The sequence below is a fragment of the Pollachius pollachius genome (genome assembly GCF_949987615.1).
Source record: "Pollachius pollachius genome assembly, chromosome: 19".
NCBI classification, from domain to species: domain Eukaryota; kingdom Metazoa; phylum Chordata; class Actinopteri; order Gadiformes; family Gadidae; genus Pollachius; species Pollachius pollachius.
The window spans coordinates 18,812,588-18,828,734 of NC_136952.1; the positions used below are offsets into that span (position 1 = coordinate 18,812,588).

Sequence of the window (16,147 nt, forward strand, 5' to 3'; positions counted from 1 at the left end):
ATATGACTGAATAGCAAGCTTGCAGCAGAAAGAAGTAGAGAAATGATGATGATTATAATGGAAGAGGAGGTGCAGAGTGAAATAAATGATGAATGATAATTAACATTATGAATCCTCCTTGTATGTGTGATGTTGATGGTGTTGAGGTTGGCAATTTCAATGATTAAAATTCAGTTTGGATTATGACTACATTGATGGTGATAATACTATTGATAAAAAAAAGTTTACCCCCGTTTACTTTCTCTTTAACTATATCTTTATTTCTCTTTATATCCTGTGTGTGTGTGTGTGTGTCTGTCTATCTTTCGGTTAATGCATGGGTGTGTATGTGTGAGTTTGTATGTGTGTCTCTCTCCTCGTGTGTGTGTGTGTGTGTGTGTGTGTGTGTGCAGGCCGTGGACAGGGACACAGGAAACTACAGTACGATGCTGTACCACCTGATCATCCAGCCGCCAGCGGGCAAGGAGGCGAGGGACAGCAAGGACGGCTTCGTGATCGAGCCTCTCAGCGGCCTGCTGAAGACCTCCATCATGTACCGCAACAAGCGCCGCCACCACTTCAAGTTCAAAGTGGTCGCCACCGATGACTACGGCCGGGGCCACAGCAGCACGGCGGAGATAGTGGTGGGTCCGCATGTTGTTTGTCCTCCCTTGGATCCAACATGGCTTTCACTCTTTTTTTTTTGTCATGCTTTATGATAGATTAAGATTGCGATCACGACTAAAGGCTTCGTTATGTTTCCACGTTGACGCAACGCAATGACCACGCAGTGGCGAACCTGTTTTTGTCCTACGTCGGGTTTAAGGAAGGTATGGGTTTACGTAGTGGACCAATCAAAGCCCTTGCTGCTGCGTCGCCTTGAAGCAAGGTTACACTTCTTGGGATGCGCACGTCCGGCCCTTGCGGTGGATGCAAGGAGGTAAGGACGTAATGGGTTGGTAAACCCCCTTGGGAAAAGCCCCAAGCTGGAGGCAACGTGTGTGGTGTTAGTTTGGTCCAATATTCCCCTTTAGTTGAAGTCCGATACCATACTCTAATTTCCCATATGCTTTCATGCAATGACCAGTATGTTTAGAAAGGTACATAGAATTCTCATAAGCGTATCGTGATATTTATTTAATTCTGCATGATTATTATCGTGATATTAACATCTTCCATGTTGCCCAGTCCTCCTTTCTTGGATAGTGTTATGGAATACTGCTGATATGAGTGTGAACTTTGATGAGCCGTTGTTTTATTTCCGAAAGCTTGACCATCAAAAAAAGTTTGATTCCCATCGGACATTCAGGTTTATTGATCCCCAGGGGGAAATTCAAAGCCAACGTCGCTTGAACACCTCACACACAGCCTACACAACATAAACCAGATTATATGTGTGCCATAATGGGAGGGCTAATAAGTAGAGCGTACAGCAGCCAGCATTAAATATGGACAATAACAATTAAGTGCAAGCATATTAATAATTTAAAACGTATAACAGTGCAGGGATAGTGAGATAAGTCCAATAAAAACCGGAATTAAATATTAAATATGAACAGTAATAATGTAAACAGTAGGATAGACAGTCCAGGCCGGGGGAAGGAGGGGTTGTGTATAGGGGCTAATATAGCCAGTAAACTGTAACAGTGAACAGTGTAAAGGTAAATAGTGGACAGTCAGTACACTGTTTATGGGAGGTAGTGGAAGTGGTGGTAAGGGACAGTCTACATAGAGAAGTCCATCTCTCCTCTTCCTCCCTTCAGGGACATATTAAACAGATGTATGGCCCTGGGGACAAATTATTTCCTCAGTCTGTCAGTTTGACATGGCATTGTGCGTAAACTTGAGCTGAACATGTTCATCTGCTTTGTGATCGTGCTGTGAAGTGAACTGCTCACCAAGATGGTGAGCAGTTTGTTCAGGGTTCTTTTGTCTGATGTTAATGTGATGAACTCCAGTTCAGCGCCCACAACAGAGACAGCTTTCCTTACCAGCCTGTCCAGTCGCCCTGCATCCCTCTTCTTATGGCGCATTTTCCCCGGCGGATGTGGGTCGGTTTCGGTCTTCAAAGGTGCATCCGGAGGAGCTTGCTGCAGACATTGAAGGACCGCAGCCTCCTCAGGAAGGACAGCCGGCTCTGCCCTTTCTTGTAGAGTGCATCGATGTTGGCAGGCCAGTCCAGTTTATAATCCAGGTGTATCCTCAGATACTTGTAGGTGCTCCTCCCGTCCACATTGAGTCCCTCAATAGAGACAGGAGGTCCAAGCCAGCAGGGCTGGCTTGGACCTACGGAACTCCACCACCATCTCCTTGGCCTTGGCAGTGTTGAGTTGTAGGTGGTTGAGTTTGCAACATTGCACAAACTCAACCACCAGGCTCCGGTACACCCCCTCCTGCCCATCCCCGATTAGGGATGGGGATCGAAACCCCGTTCTATCAAGGACCCGGTTCCACTTTTTTCAAAAGCCGAAAATCTATAACGTTTGGGCTTATCGATACCACTATCGAGTCCCGTCGTCCATTTATTTATTTTTTTGTCCTGTAACGTAATTTTGTGTCCCTCGAGTCGCCTCACGGCATTTAAATCAAATCAATCCATCACTGCAGCGTGTCCACCAATGTTTTTGAATGGAATTGTAAGCAAACAGGTATAACAAGTAAAACAAGTGAAGTCTGGCAGTTAACTTTGCTCGCGAGGATGGCTAAACGGGCGAAAAGGTTGAAAATCATTTATTGTAAAGGGGGGAACACAACCTCAATGGCCAAGCACATTAGCATTGTGCATCAAATAAAGGACAAATGCAGAACCTTCGATTGTCTCCGAGTTGAAAGGATTCCTGTCTCCTCCTTCTCCTGTCGCACCACAGCGTCTTAATCATTCAATCAAAATACGAGCGGTAATCACACACACAGACATTGTCGCTAGTCCCGTCAGTTAAAAATAGTAATCCAATTGTGAAATGGTGTTGTAATCGGCAGCATACAAGCAAGTTATCTTAAAAGGTAAATGAAGTTTCAGATGTGCTGCGTGATGATGTGTTAAGGTTGGCTCAGTAAAATGACTGTTATTATGATGCATTCAAATGTAACATAGAGAAACTGTAAATTGAGTTTTTGGTGAGAAACATGAGTAATACTGTATTACTCATGTTTCTGTATTACTAATACAGTTGTATAGTGCTCTAATCATTTTAATGTATATAATTAGAACTACTGATGTCAATATTTATTAAGAATTACATATTTAATTTAAAATACAATTATTTATTTCCTAAATATTTTCCTCATCACTAAAAGCACGTCGTATTTCCACCAATTAATAGAAAAGTATCGATAGTGGTATCGATAAAGACTCGGATCGTTAAGGAGTATCGGAAATGGTATCGATATCAATAAATATTAAAGATCCCCATCCCTATCCCTGATACACCCCACAATTGCATTATTGCCTGAAAACTTCTGCATGTGTCATGAAGTCAGACGTGTACAGGGTGAACAGGACAGGAGAGGGCAGGAGCCTTGGCATCACTGGCTATCCCAGGCTTGTTATTTGGAAAGCAGCGCATAGTTCTCGTAGGAACATCAATGTCCTTACAGAGGCTCAGGTGGTTCGTGGTGCAGTCTGTTGGTTCAAAGCAGTCCCTCAGGACCTCCTCCGTCTCGGGGGACTGCTTCCTGAAGGGGCGTGGTGGTTCTCTGCAGGCGTGTGGGAGGAACGGCGGTTGTAGGAAGACCAGGTTGTGATCATAGATAGTATATAAAATGGATGTAGCATCCGGGCAGACCTCAGTTATTCCAACTGCATCCAATTCTCTTGGTTTATGCGGGTCGCCATCTTAGTTTGACTCGTCATAGTTTGACTCCTCCTCATTTCCTTTAACCAAAAAAAGGGCATTGATCTCCTGCCCCCCATTGATGGGGGGCGGGAGATACGCCCATCTAGGTGACGTACAGAGAGTGAGAGTCAGCGGCTAGCTGTCACTCAAGAGGCCGCGCCCCTAATTATTCATACATTTTAACCTCCAATAAAATAAAAACTAGCCAACTAAAAAAAAATTCACCCCCCTAAGTGTTGTCATGGAGATATGAACTAAACATACTGACTAGAATGTTTTTTTGGACCAGGCTGTAAATAGGTTTAATAAGACTGTGAAACGGCCTGTTTATCATGTAAGTAAACGAAGAATTGCTCCCTTTCGGTACCACCTCGTAGTGGCCACCCGGTGCTACTGCAATGTTTGTCACTTTCGCATTGGATGCTGGTATGTCTCGCTGTGGTTGGGGCTTGGTTGTGATCTGATTTCCCAAGTGGTGGCAGTGGAGTGGCAGTGTAAGCGTCCTTTGTGTTGGCGTACAAAAGGTCAATTGTTCTGTTCTTACGTGTTTGGCAGTTAACAAACTGATTGAAGGCAGGCAGTGTTGAGTCCAGTGTGATATGGTGGAAGTCGCCTGATATCGCAATGAACGCCTCGGGATGTTGAGTTTGAAGTCTCGCGATAGCAGAGTGGATGATGTCACACGCGACTTCAGCCAGTCCCTTCGGCGGAACGTAAACAATGATGAAAATAGCATGCGAGAATTCTCTGGGCAGGTCAGAGACCAACAGCAACATATCCTACCATTACCAAGGCAGCATTTTTTTATCTTGTTTTTTCCAGACTTGATTATTGTAATCCCATTTTCTCTGTTCTGCCTAGTTGTGCAACTAAAAGTATTCTGCTGGATCTGAATGCTTCTGCTAGAACTGTGACAAAAACTGCCACATGTGATTGTGGAACAGCCATTCTGGCCACTCTTCACTGGCATTTGTGTCAGGGTTTTGTTAGTGTTGATAATTGAAGGATGTAATGTTATCTGAGATAAGGGTGGATTGCTCGATCCACAGGGGGCCTCTTGTAAGGAGTAGCGTAGGAAGAGATTGGTTTCAGGGCCTTTATGTACAGTGGGGCAAAAAAGTATTTAGTCAGCCACCAATTGTGCAAGTTCTCCCACTTAAAAAGATGAGAGAGGCCTGTAATTTTCATCATAGGTATACCTCAGCTATGAGAGACAGAATGAAAAAAAAAATCTAGAAAATCACATTTTTAAAGAATTTATTTGCAAATTATGGTGGAAAATAAGTATTTGGTCAATAACAAAAGGTCATCTCAATACTTGTTACATGCCCTTTGTTGGCAATGACAGAGGTCAAACGTTTTCTCTAAGTCTTTACAAGGTTTTCACACACTGCTGCTGGTATTTTGGCCCATTCCTCCATGCAGATCTCCTCTAGAGCAATGATGTTTTTGGGCCTTCGCTGGGCAACACAGACTTTCAACTCCCTCCAAAGATTTTCTATGGGGTTGAGATCTGGAGACTGGCTAGGCCACTCCAGGACCTTGAAATGCTTCTTACGAAGCCACTCCTTCGTTGCCCGGGCGGTGTGTTTGGGGTCATTGTCATGCTGAAAGACCCAGCCACGTTTCATCTTCAGTGCCCTTGCTGATGGAAGGAGGTTTTCACTCAAAATCTCACGATACATGGCCCCATTCATTCTTTCCGTCACACGGATCAGACGTCCTGGTCCCTTGGCAGAAAAACAGCCCCAAAGCATGATGTTTCCACCCCCATGCTTCACTGTAGGTATGGTGTTCTTTGGATGCAACTCAGCATTCTTTCTCCTCCAAACACGACGAGTTGAGTTTTTACCAAAAAGTTCTATTTTGGTTTCATCTGACCATATGACATTCTCCCAATCCTATTCTGGATCACCCAAATGCTCTCTAGCAAACTTCAAACGGGCCCGGACATGCACTGGCTTTAGCAGGGGGACACGTCTGGCACTGCAGGATTTGAGTCTCTGGCGGCGTAGTGTGTTAGTGATGGTAGCCTTTGTTACTTTGGTCCCAGCTCTCTGGAGGTCATTCAATAGGTCCCCCCGTGTGATTCTGGGATTTTTGTTCACAGTTCTTGTGATCATTTTGACCCCACAGGGTGAGATCTTGCGTGGAGCCCCAGATCGAGGGAGATTATCAGTGGTCTTGAATGTATTCCATTTCCTAATAATTGCTCCCACGGTTGATTTCTTCACACCAAGCTGCTTACCTATTGCAGATTCAGACTTCCCAGCCTGGTGCAGGTCTACAATTGTGTTTCTGGTGTCCTTTGACAGCTCTTTGGTCTTGGCCATAGTGGAGTTTGGAGTGTGACTGTTTGAGGTTGTGGACAGGTGTCTTTTATACTGATAAGGAGTTCAAACAGGTGCCATTAATACAGGTAACAAGTGGAGGACAGAGGAGCCTCTTAAAGAAGAAGTTACAGGTCTGTGACAGCCAGAAATCTTGCTGGTTTGTAGGTGACCAAATACTTATTTTCCACCATCATTTGCAAATAAATTCTTAAAAAATCAGACAATGTGATTTTCTGGATTTTTTTTTTTCATTTTGTCTCTCATAGCTGAGGTTTACCTATGATGAAAATTACAGGCCTCTCTCGTCTTTTTAAGTGGGAGAACTTGCACAATTGGTGGCTGACTAAATACTTTTTTGCCCCACTGTAGATTCAGGTGCATGCAGGATTAGGGATGCCAAATGTGTGTGGTATCTGCAATGTCACCAAAATGCAACCAAATATAAGTACATAAATCAACTGGCTACAACAGTGAAATAATAAATGATTTACAATGCTCCGAATGAGCGCATGTGTAATGGCCGTGATCTGAATGCAATCGCGGCTGTGACGTGAATGCACGGTAAAGTTGCGCAACACTTGAACAGGTGGAACTTATTGACACAACATTAACATATAAGTGATCTGTACTGTTCTTTCTTTTTGTATATATAAAAAAATATCAATATAAATATTAGGGCTGGGTAAAAATATCGATTCATCAATGCACTGCAATTTATTTGATCTCGATTCAATTTCGATTCAGAACATTTTTGAAATCGATTATTTCCATTTAAAAAAAAATAAAATAAAAGAAGCTTACTCAGTCATTGTAATCTAGAAGCGAGTATGCCTAGATGCACATGCCCTATTACATTTGTCCATATTATGATTATTACTTTTATGCTGCAAGTTTTGCTCAGGAACAATACAATACAATGGTGTATTCCCTTTTTGCTAGTTAAAGCACAATGAAATGGTTAATTCGTTTTTATATGGTTAATTCTAAATAATATTTAGGATTTTTTGTCATCTGCACATATTATTGAATCAATATCGAAGCAATTGGATCAATATCAAATCGAATCGATATCGAATCGAATGAAGACCTAAAGAATCAAATTTAATTGCATTGTGAGGTACCTGGCAAAACCCAGCCCTAATAAATATATCAAAGAATGACTCATTTGGTCAAGAACACACGTGCACACTTGCTCCATGTTACGTGGTGGAACGAACTAGAATAATGCGCGACTGCGCGTCAATGTTTACCAAAAGGGAAAGGACCCCACCTAGGGCTAAGGGCGCATTACTATCTGCCTGACAGAATTACCAAATCAGACAAATACATACGGGAATTCAGAACAGATGGACTTACAAGACCTTGCATGGACTTGTACCACCTTACTTATCAGAGGTTATTACACCATATACACCGGCAAGCCCTCTTTAGGCTTTCTATAATGTTCTCCTGTTCATTGTTTAAGTCAACAATAAATGCTTCACAGCATTGGCCTTCCCTGCCCCTTATGTCTGGCATGACCTACCTTAGTTCATGACCTACCTTAGTTCATGACCTACCTTAGATCACTTTATTACCACCCTCCGTAGAGGGTTAGATGATCATTCTGCATTTCAAATAAAAATTGATTGATTGATAAAGTATATACAGTATTACCAGTACTACACGAATGTCCTGGGAGCAATAAACTACTATCTTATCTGTTGTGTTTAAATGTTGTGTTTGGTGTTGGCTCTATTCTCTAGGTGTTATGACCATCTCCTATGTGTTCTTCTGTCCAGGTATCAGTGGTGAACCTGCTGGACATGCAGGTGATTGTATCAAACATCCCCCCCACGCTGGTGGACAAAAACAAGGACATACTGCTAAGGTAACACATGCCGTTCCCCTTGTCTCAAGGCTGTTGTGTGTGGTCTTCCTACTGAGGAGTGCCGAGGTACAGAGCCGTTGTGTGAGAGAATGAATCAATGAGTGAACGAGCAAGTTAATGAGGAAGTCGATGTTATTTGCTCCTGTGGTACTGTGTATTTAGTTGCCATCCATGTTTTCTTGTCTTCGGTTGGATGTTATGCTGTTACCAAGCATATGCTGATGTTGTCATCCATATGTTAACATGGTTGCCATGGATCTGTTCCTGTTGTTGCTAGGGATGGGTCAGAATATTTGATCATTAGATTATTCGTTCCCGAGGGTCAAAATCGGTTTTTAACATTTGGACCGTTAACATTTTTTCCCATTCAAATGTAAAGTTTTTCACAAGCCATAACTTTGCTTCCCTGGTAACGCCTGAGGGTTCGACTAATACCTGGAACAATAGAATACTAAAGTGAAAACGTCACATTGTCCTGCAACCGGATTTTCAGCTCTAAACAACCGAATGAGAGATGGCGTTTTCCATTGCTGCCATGTGTTGTTTCTTTTAAAATGAAAATAAATCAATTTCAAGAGGTGAAAATCACTACCAATCGAAACATGTCGAGGCTTTCATGTATTCCCCTGGGGTATTATAAGGAAATGTTTGACAACGTTACTTTAGTTTTTTTTTTTTTATATGAAGACAATCTATTCTCAATATTACTGACATCATCGGTAAAGCAAACTTGCAAGTCAATTCACAAAAAAATTGTTTGTTTTCTATAAAACATTCGTGTGGCATAGGATTTCCCCTTGTTCATTTGGTTTGTGTAGAACCGAATATCGGTTGCTATGAAAACGTGACGTCCCACTTTAGTACAATCATTACCTTCCTGTAAGGTTCTTCTGCAACGGAAATGTTGTTCACTCCTCCAGTAAATAGGACGGACCTTAGCTACGGCTTGGCAACGGGAGGTATTCTAGTCCGCTCAGCTATGAGCCAGAGAGCTAACTTTATGCATTGTACATATTTATAATTCAAAATCTGTCCCAGCCTCTATACAACAGATACTCTAGGGTCTATAGCAGTGGTCACTAAATGGCGGACTCCGGTCCGGATCCGGACCGAGTGACGGTTCTTTCTGGACCGCGACACATTTCAAAAAAATGATTGAGAAATTAATAATAATATTGACGGAGCGTTTCTTTTAACCGGCGCGGCTTTGTCGCAGCTCGTCCAGCTACCGTATGAGCGTCATGAGGCCATAGCGCTTCACGCTACTCAGCCATCAAAGCGATTGTTTAGAGTGCGTGGAAAGAGAGGCGGGTAATTGTGGAAAGGGCTCGCTAGAGAGAATCTTTAATAGGTCCATGAGTCCATGAAAGAGAGAGGATCAGAGAGAGGATCGAAAGCAAGAGCTAGCAAGAGGAGAGATAACAGCATGTCGTGCTCAAAGATAAGAAAAGTAGACTCCGAAAATCGAGCTTTCAAGGATGAATGGACAGAGCAATATGTCTTCATTCTTCCCGCTGCGGGTAATAAACGTCTGTATAATAAAAAGTCTGTCTCAAATGTTTCGAGACCGTGGCAATCAGAAAAAGTGGCAATGTGAAGCGCTACTACGAAACCTACGTATTTTGAGCAAACATACCCACTGAAGTCAGAGGTGAGGGCACGGAAAATAAACAAACTCAGATCCCAGTATGGTCGGTCCACCAGAATACTCTCACATTCATTAACGGCCCAGCAACGTGCAAACGAATGTTCACTAAAAGTAACATGGATTTTGGGTCAACATAAAAAGCCATTTACTGACGGGGTCGTTGTTAAGGAGTGCATGAATGCTGTCGCTGAAACATTACTTGAGGGCAAACAAAAAGATGAGCTGTGTGAAAAAATCAAGCAAGTCCCATTGTCTGCTCAAACAACTTCAAAAAAGACTGAAATATTAACAGAGGATGTACTAGCGCAGCTTGATGCAGCTATTCAGAGTGCACCATGCATATCCCTAGCTGTTGATGAATCTACAGATATCACTGATAAAGCCCAGCTTCTGGTGTATGTTCGATTTTTTCCACAAAGAGAAGAAAGAATTCTGTGAGGACCTCTTAGGTGTAACATCACTTGAGGCACATACAAGAGGAGAGGACATATACAAGGCCATAAAGGAGATGCTGAGAAAGAGGGAGATAGATCTGAAACAAGTGGTCTCAATCACCACAGACGGCGCCCCTACCATGATAGGAAGAGAGAGAGGAGCTGTGGCACGGATGAAAGAGGACAACCCTGATCTCACAGCTTACCACTGCATCATCCATCAATCTGTTCTGTGCGCTAATCTGTCAGAAGAGTATGCTGAAGTGATGAATACAACGATGAAACTCATCAACTTCCTCAGAGCATCGTCATCCCATCAACATCGCCTGCTGAGAGGATTCCTGAAAGAAATTGATGCAAATGCCGACGACTTACTGCTGCACAACAACGTAAGATGGCTCCGCAAAGGCAGGGTGTTGGAACGCTTTTGGTCCATTCGTAAAGAAATACCCGTTTTTTTAGTGCAGCTCAAGAGTCAGAAGGCAACACAGTTTTTACTTTTTTTGCAAGATGAGAGCAAAATGGATATTGATACTTTTTTTGGTAGACATCACATCACACCTTAATGAACTAAATTTAAAGCTACAGGGCAAGAAGAACTCTGTTTGTGATTTGATGACAGCTGTCAGCTCCTTCCAGAGGAAACTGGAAGTGTTCAAGGAAGATCTTCAAGGAGGCTGTGAACACTTCCCAAACGTCCAGGAACAGATTCAGGGAGAGAGAGATGTTTCTCCTCATGTTGACTTCATGGACAAGCTGATTTTAAACTTCAAAACACGCTTTGACAGTTTCAGCCTGGGACAGCAGCTCCTCCGGCTCATTCAGAATCCATTCCTCATCACGGATATCAGAGGATTTTCAAAGGAGGTGACACAGACCTTCACGTCGGCACATGCTGGATCGCTCCAGATGGAACTGATTGATCTGCAAGCAAATGTTGCACTAAGAGAGCATTCTGGGGTAACTGACCATGCCACTTTCTGGCTACAGACAGTGCCTGAGCACTGTACACCTTGACCATGTTTGGCTCCACGTATAGCTGTGAGACAGCTTTCTCCACTATGAACTAATTAAAAAATAAGTACCGTTCTAGACTCACCAATGAGCACCTACATATGTGCATGAGAATGGCACTGACTCCATTCCAGCCAAGGTTCAAGTTACTGGCAGGGCAAGCAAAAGCCCAGATTTCTCTCACTAAAAATATGTGAGGTGGAGAAGTGGGAGAGAGTAGGAAAGATGGTCATTAAACCTGTGTTATAATGTTCATATTTGTTCAAAAATCAAAGCACTTTGTTTATAAAACAGAGACTTTTAAGTTATTTTTTGTGTTAAAATTTGTAATACAGGCCTACTGTTATTCATGATTAGGCTGCTTATTTATTTTAGTTCATGTTTAATGTGTCTGTATGGAAAATGTGCAATAAATATTGTTGACATTTTATTGAAACGTACTACTTTGTTTATTACATACATACAACATACTACATACAATAACTACATATACCCCTGAATCATAGCACAAGTTAGACATTTGAATGGTTCGGACCTTTGCTGGGCGGAAATTTGAGTCACTGGACCTCTTTGAATTCTAATTGGGTACCCCTGGACTATAGCATATTACCGCTTTGTCTGATTACAGTTTAATTCATTTTTCACAATTTACCAGCTCTCGTTTTCAAGACCGAATCACCGCTCCATTCGTTTCAATCGGATTCGCGACGGCCTATACTTTCAACGTAAAGTGTACAGATTTATAATTTGAAATTCGTCCTAGCCTTTATACCACAGATAGGGTCTATAGCATATAACCACGTTTTCTGATTACAGTTTAATGCATTTTTCACAACAGACAATTTGACTGGAACTACTTAGCAGGTAGTTGTTGTTTTTTTGCGTTTAAGATATTAAGTGATTTCTTGCCGTTGATCCATGGCTGCCTTTGTGAATGTTGGCACACATCGAATAATCGATTATTCGTTCATACCACCCACTGACTATTCGACCATGAAAATTTGAGTTATTCACATCCCTAGTCGTTGCGATGGATTTTAAGTGGTCGCCACGTGTGTGTTTACGTTGTTACCATGGCTATGCTTACGTTGATCACATCGATGTGTGGATGTTGTTGCCATGGATATATTAACGATGTTGCCATGGGTGTGTTTGTCGGTCTTAATGATGTTGCCTCTCCATCTGCCTCACCATTCTGTCTCTGCTTAGTCTCCATGTATTTGGGCTCAGAGACGAGCGTGTCTGTTTGTTTGATGACATGGCGTCTTTGTGTGGTTCTGTTGACGATCAGCTGAGCCTGGCTGGCTTCCAGCTGCTGTCGCTCGATGAATACGCTTCGACAGGGGGCGGGAGGTGGGGGCCTGCTAGGGCTGTTTTTGTGATCGGGGTGACAGGCTGTTTGTCAGGGTGCGACTTAGCCGCCAAAGTGCAGACTGGTGTTGATCTTGGAAGGGTGACGCAGTGGTTATTTGGCGCAGGACTGACGACATGAACAATGACGATACCAACCCAGCCGTTGTGTCTCAATACATTCCTGGTGGGTCCACTGCGGCAAGACACAATGTCTGTCGTTATCTTATTTTTAAACATTGATGAGAGAGTTAAAAAAAACAGCCTTGTTCACGAGTAAGTTTGGGATAGTATTTGATTTACTTATGAAATAAATGCTGAATAAACCAAGAAGCCTCTCAAAGGCTGTCCTTCTCTCAGACGACAAGATTGCGGTTGTGGCTTCAATGCACTCGCTCGAGACAGAGGCTGGACGCTATGGATGTAGCAGGCTGGGAATAAGGCAGGAAATGGGGTGGCGAGGATTAAATAATATTCAGGTTGGGGCAAGAAGCTGAAGGCTTGGGGAGCCGAAGAGCCCGAGCAGAACGGTCTCAGGGCTCAGTGATCCAAAGCCAGGGTGTGTGTGTGTTTGATGTTATTATTGGAGCTTGGGGGATTCAAATAATTTGTGTCCAGAGAGGGATTGTGTTTTCAGTTCAAAGGAGCACTAGGGTGCCAATTTAGTCGATCCCTGATATTGGACAGGACTAATCGTTACCATGGATCCAAAGCCCGGCCCCAGGTGACTAATAGGCTGAATAACAGTCTGCCAGAACCATATATTAAGACCAAATCAGTTGAAGATAGTTGCGGAAAGTACAAATCTCTGTGCGATAAGGAGAAAAACATACCACAGGTCTTTTAAGCATTCATAATGGTGGAATGAATCACGTTTGAATGCGTTAGGCTCAACAAAAAGCCTTCATGAACCCTGAAGAGTTTTATTTTTACATTGAGATGTTTCCTATTCTATGCCAGTACATTATATTTTTATTAAGCAAATTATGCTGCATTCCAGCTAGAGGACCTTTTAAAGAGCGAAGCCTTGAAGTGAGTCAAGTTTTCAGACAGCTGCGATGGAAGGTGATTTCCTCTTCTTGTACACTTGATTGTAGCCACTTATACACTTACTTAGGCTACGTTTACATGATGACGGTCTGAACAGAAGAAGCAAAAGTGGCGTCGCGTCTTCACTTTTTATTCCGCGTTTAGATGAGCGTTTTCGGGAGGAAATCTGCATGCATACGGTGACGCAAAAGTGTGTGGAATTCGATTGGGTATGCATGTCAGGCGGCTAGATGGTGCTGTGATATATTATCACACAACACCGCCATGTCTGAGCACATGCGTAAAATCCTCCTTCTTCTCTTATCTGCGCCGCGAAAACCAAAACATAATTACAGATCCTTCTCTGTTCAGTAATACTATCTGTACATGTCCTGTACATTTCGTGGAAAGACTCCTGTAAGTTTATTAGAGCTGCCAGAGCAGCTTGACGGTCCGATGCATGGAAATAATCCAACATGTTTGTTTATTTCCCTGTACTGGGGCATGTATGTGACGTAAACGCGTACGCAACGTAAGCAGATATGAGCAGAGTTTTGCGTCTTGGCAGTGTAGACGGAAATGCTACGTCGGAGCGTATTCAAGTTTTCCACTCTGGTGGGCGGTTTCAGATTTTTGCGTTTTTAAGCCCAAAAAACGCTGTCACCGACAAGACGAAAGGCACTTCCGATAAAATATTTTGTCGTTTTTACCTGCAAGCGTCCTCGTGTAAACGGGGCCTTAATGAGGTTTAATTTATTGTTTGTGTGTATACAGTCAATATACAATATCATAAGTATATTTTATACAATCATAGCATTTAAATAACAAGTAAATAACAAACATTTTTAGCTTCATAAGTTTAATAAGCTTCATAAGTCGACTTTCAGATCAACTGTTGAATGCTTCCTCTAAAACTGGAACAAGGAAGAGGAAATATTCAGTTTCTACAGAGGAGAAATCTACACTCACTTGTTCAAAGTACGTGATGTATTCTCTGTACCTCCTGCTGACTGGTTTTCTAGCTTACATCTGATTCATACCTCTTTGTTTTGGGAGGTTGCAATCCCAATTCCCCACCCAGACTGAATGTGTAGTGATCGTCAAAGACTTTAGACACATTTTTCAGATGGATCTCTGAGCAATGTTTTATATTTCAATTTTAATCGAATGTTGAAGGCCCCCAAAACAGAGGTACTCAGGTTTCCTTCGGTTGAGCTAAGCGTCCCCCCCCCGACAACTTGACGGGTGATGCCGTTGAGAATCAGGATGAACTTCAACTCGAGGGCCACTAGAAGAAACAAGCGGCTCCTTGTTACGTCCCTGGGGGTACTCCACAGGGGTCCCCTTCATGGGAGTGGTTGGGTTATTCCATCACAGCACCTCGTCTGCATACGTTACTGCTAGAAGTGGGTCTGTGTTTTTTCTGCTGCGTTGGGGAGTGTGGGTTAAGTGGTTATGCTCTGATTACGAATCAGAGGGGTTTTGTTGTTCAGGTGAAGAATAACTCTGAAAGGTCCCACTATAACTGTTTCTGAAGAACCACAGGGACTTTGGCAACTAGGGATGGGGAAAGAGAGGAAATGTTTATATCTGTTAATCTATTGCCTTAGTTATTAACTATCACTACTTTAAATCATTTGTAATGTACTTTAAATGTAGCTAAAGCAAAAGTTAAACCAGTAAGACGACATTCCCCTTCTGTTCATCCCCACGCACTCATTGCAAGCCCCTCCCTTTCATAGCCCAACCAGGACCTCATGCATTAGTTGAGTAGCATCTTGTCCTAGCTAGCTTTGTTGTATACAGGGAATGGGTTAACCTAGCGATTATTGGTGCTTTCCACTTGGTTCTTGAACATCCCTACTGTTCCGATAGCTACATATTTCTTTTCACCTTCTTCTGACTTCTAAATGTACTTATTGTAAGTCCCTTTGGATAAAAGCGTCTGCTAAATGCTCCAAATGTAAATGTAACGTAAAACGAGTACAATGCTCAATTGTGAGTTCTCAAACAACTCTCATTCATGCTGTTGTTCTCTTGGCGACTTGTTTCAGCCGTCCTCCATCCCCTTCACCTCCGGGGATGTAGCTCCACCTGTCTATGGAGAAGGAGATTCTCCATAGACAGGTTCTATGGATGGGACTATGAATGGAGGCACTCCATCCATAGTCTCTTACTTCCTAGCAGCTGTGTGTTCCAGTTCCCAGTCCCCGGCCTCTTACTTCCAATGAGCTGTATTCATCAGTTACCAGTCCCCAGAGCAAGAAGAATAACATCATGACACGAATAACAACAACAAAGACAAGGAGGCGTAGAATCTGACAAAGCAACATCCAAAACATGTAACAGGTTATATATCTCTCTATCGCCAGCCCCGACCCCTCTCTGGCGCTGAACCCATTTAAACCGGAGAGCTTTTCCTCCAAAGCATGCTCTGAAGTCCCGCCCTCTTTCTTGCCAATGACGCACATTTGAAGCACTCCGGTCCAGACGTTCGATAGTGAGATGAGAACGCCTGGAAATGAGGTTAATGCATCACCGCATGCATTAAACAAGAAGGGGGATACAAAATCGTCAGGGATTTCCAATCAGCATCATAGCTTTTCTATGCAATACTCAGGCAAGAGAGATCAGATATATATAATATATAATAA

The 16,147-nt window shown here is 42.8% G+C and overlaps 1 protein-coding gene across 1 annotated transcript in view; it reads left to right on the top strand.

The window, feature by feature from the left end:
- The window catches only part of LOC307090604 (protocadherin-15-like), a gene marked incomplete at its 3' end in the record, with an annotated part of 172,862 nt that overhangs the window by 143,953 nt on the left and 12,762 nt on the right, over nucleotides 1–16,147 (top strand). Inside the window, 2 exon segments of the mRNA XM_079757338.1 lie at nucleotides 393–623; nucleotides 7,930–8,018. Of these exon segments, the coding sequence (XP_079613464.1) occupies nucleotides 393–623; nucleotides 7,930–8,018 (320 nt within the window).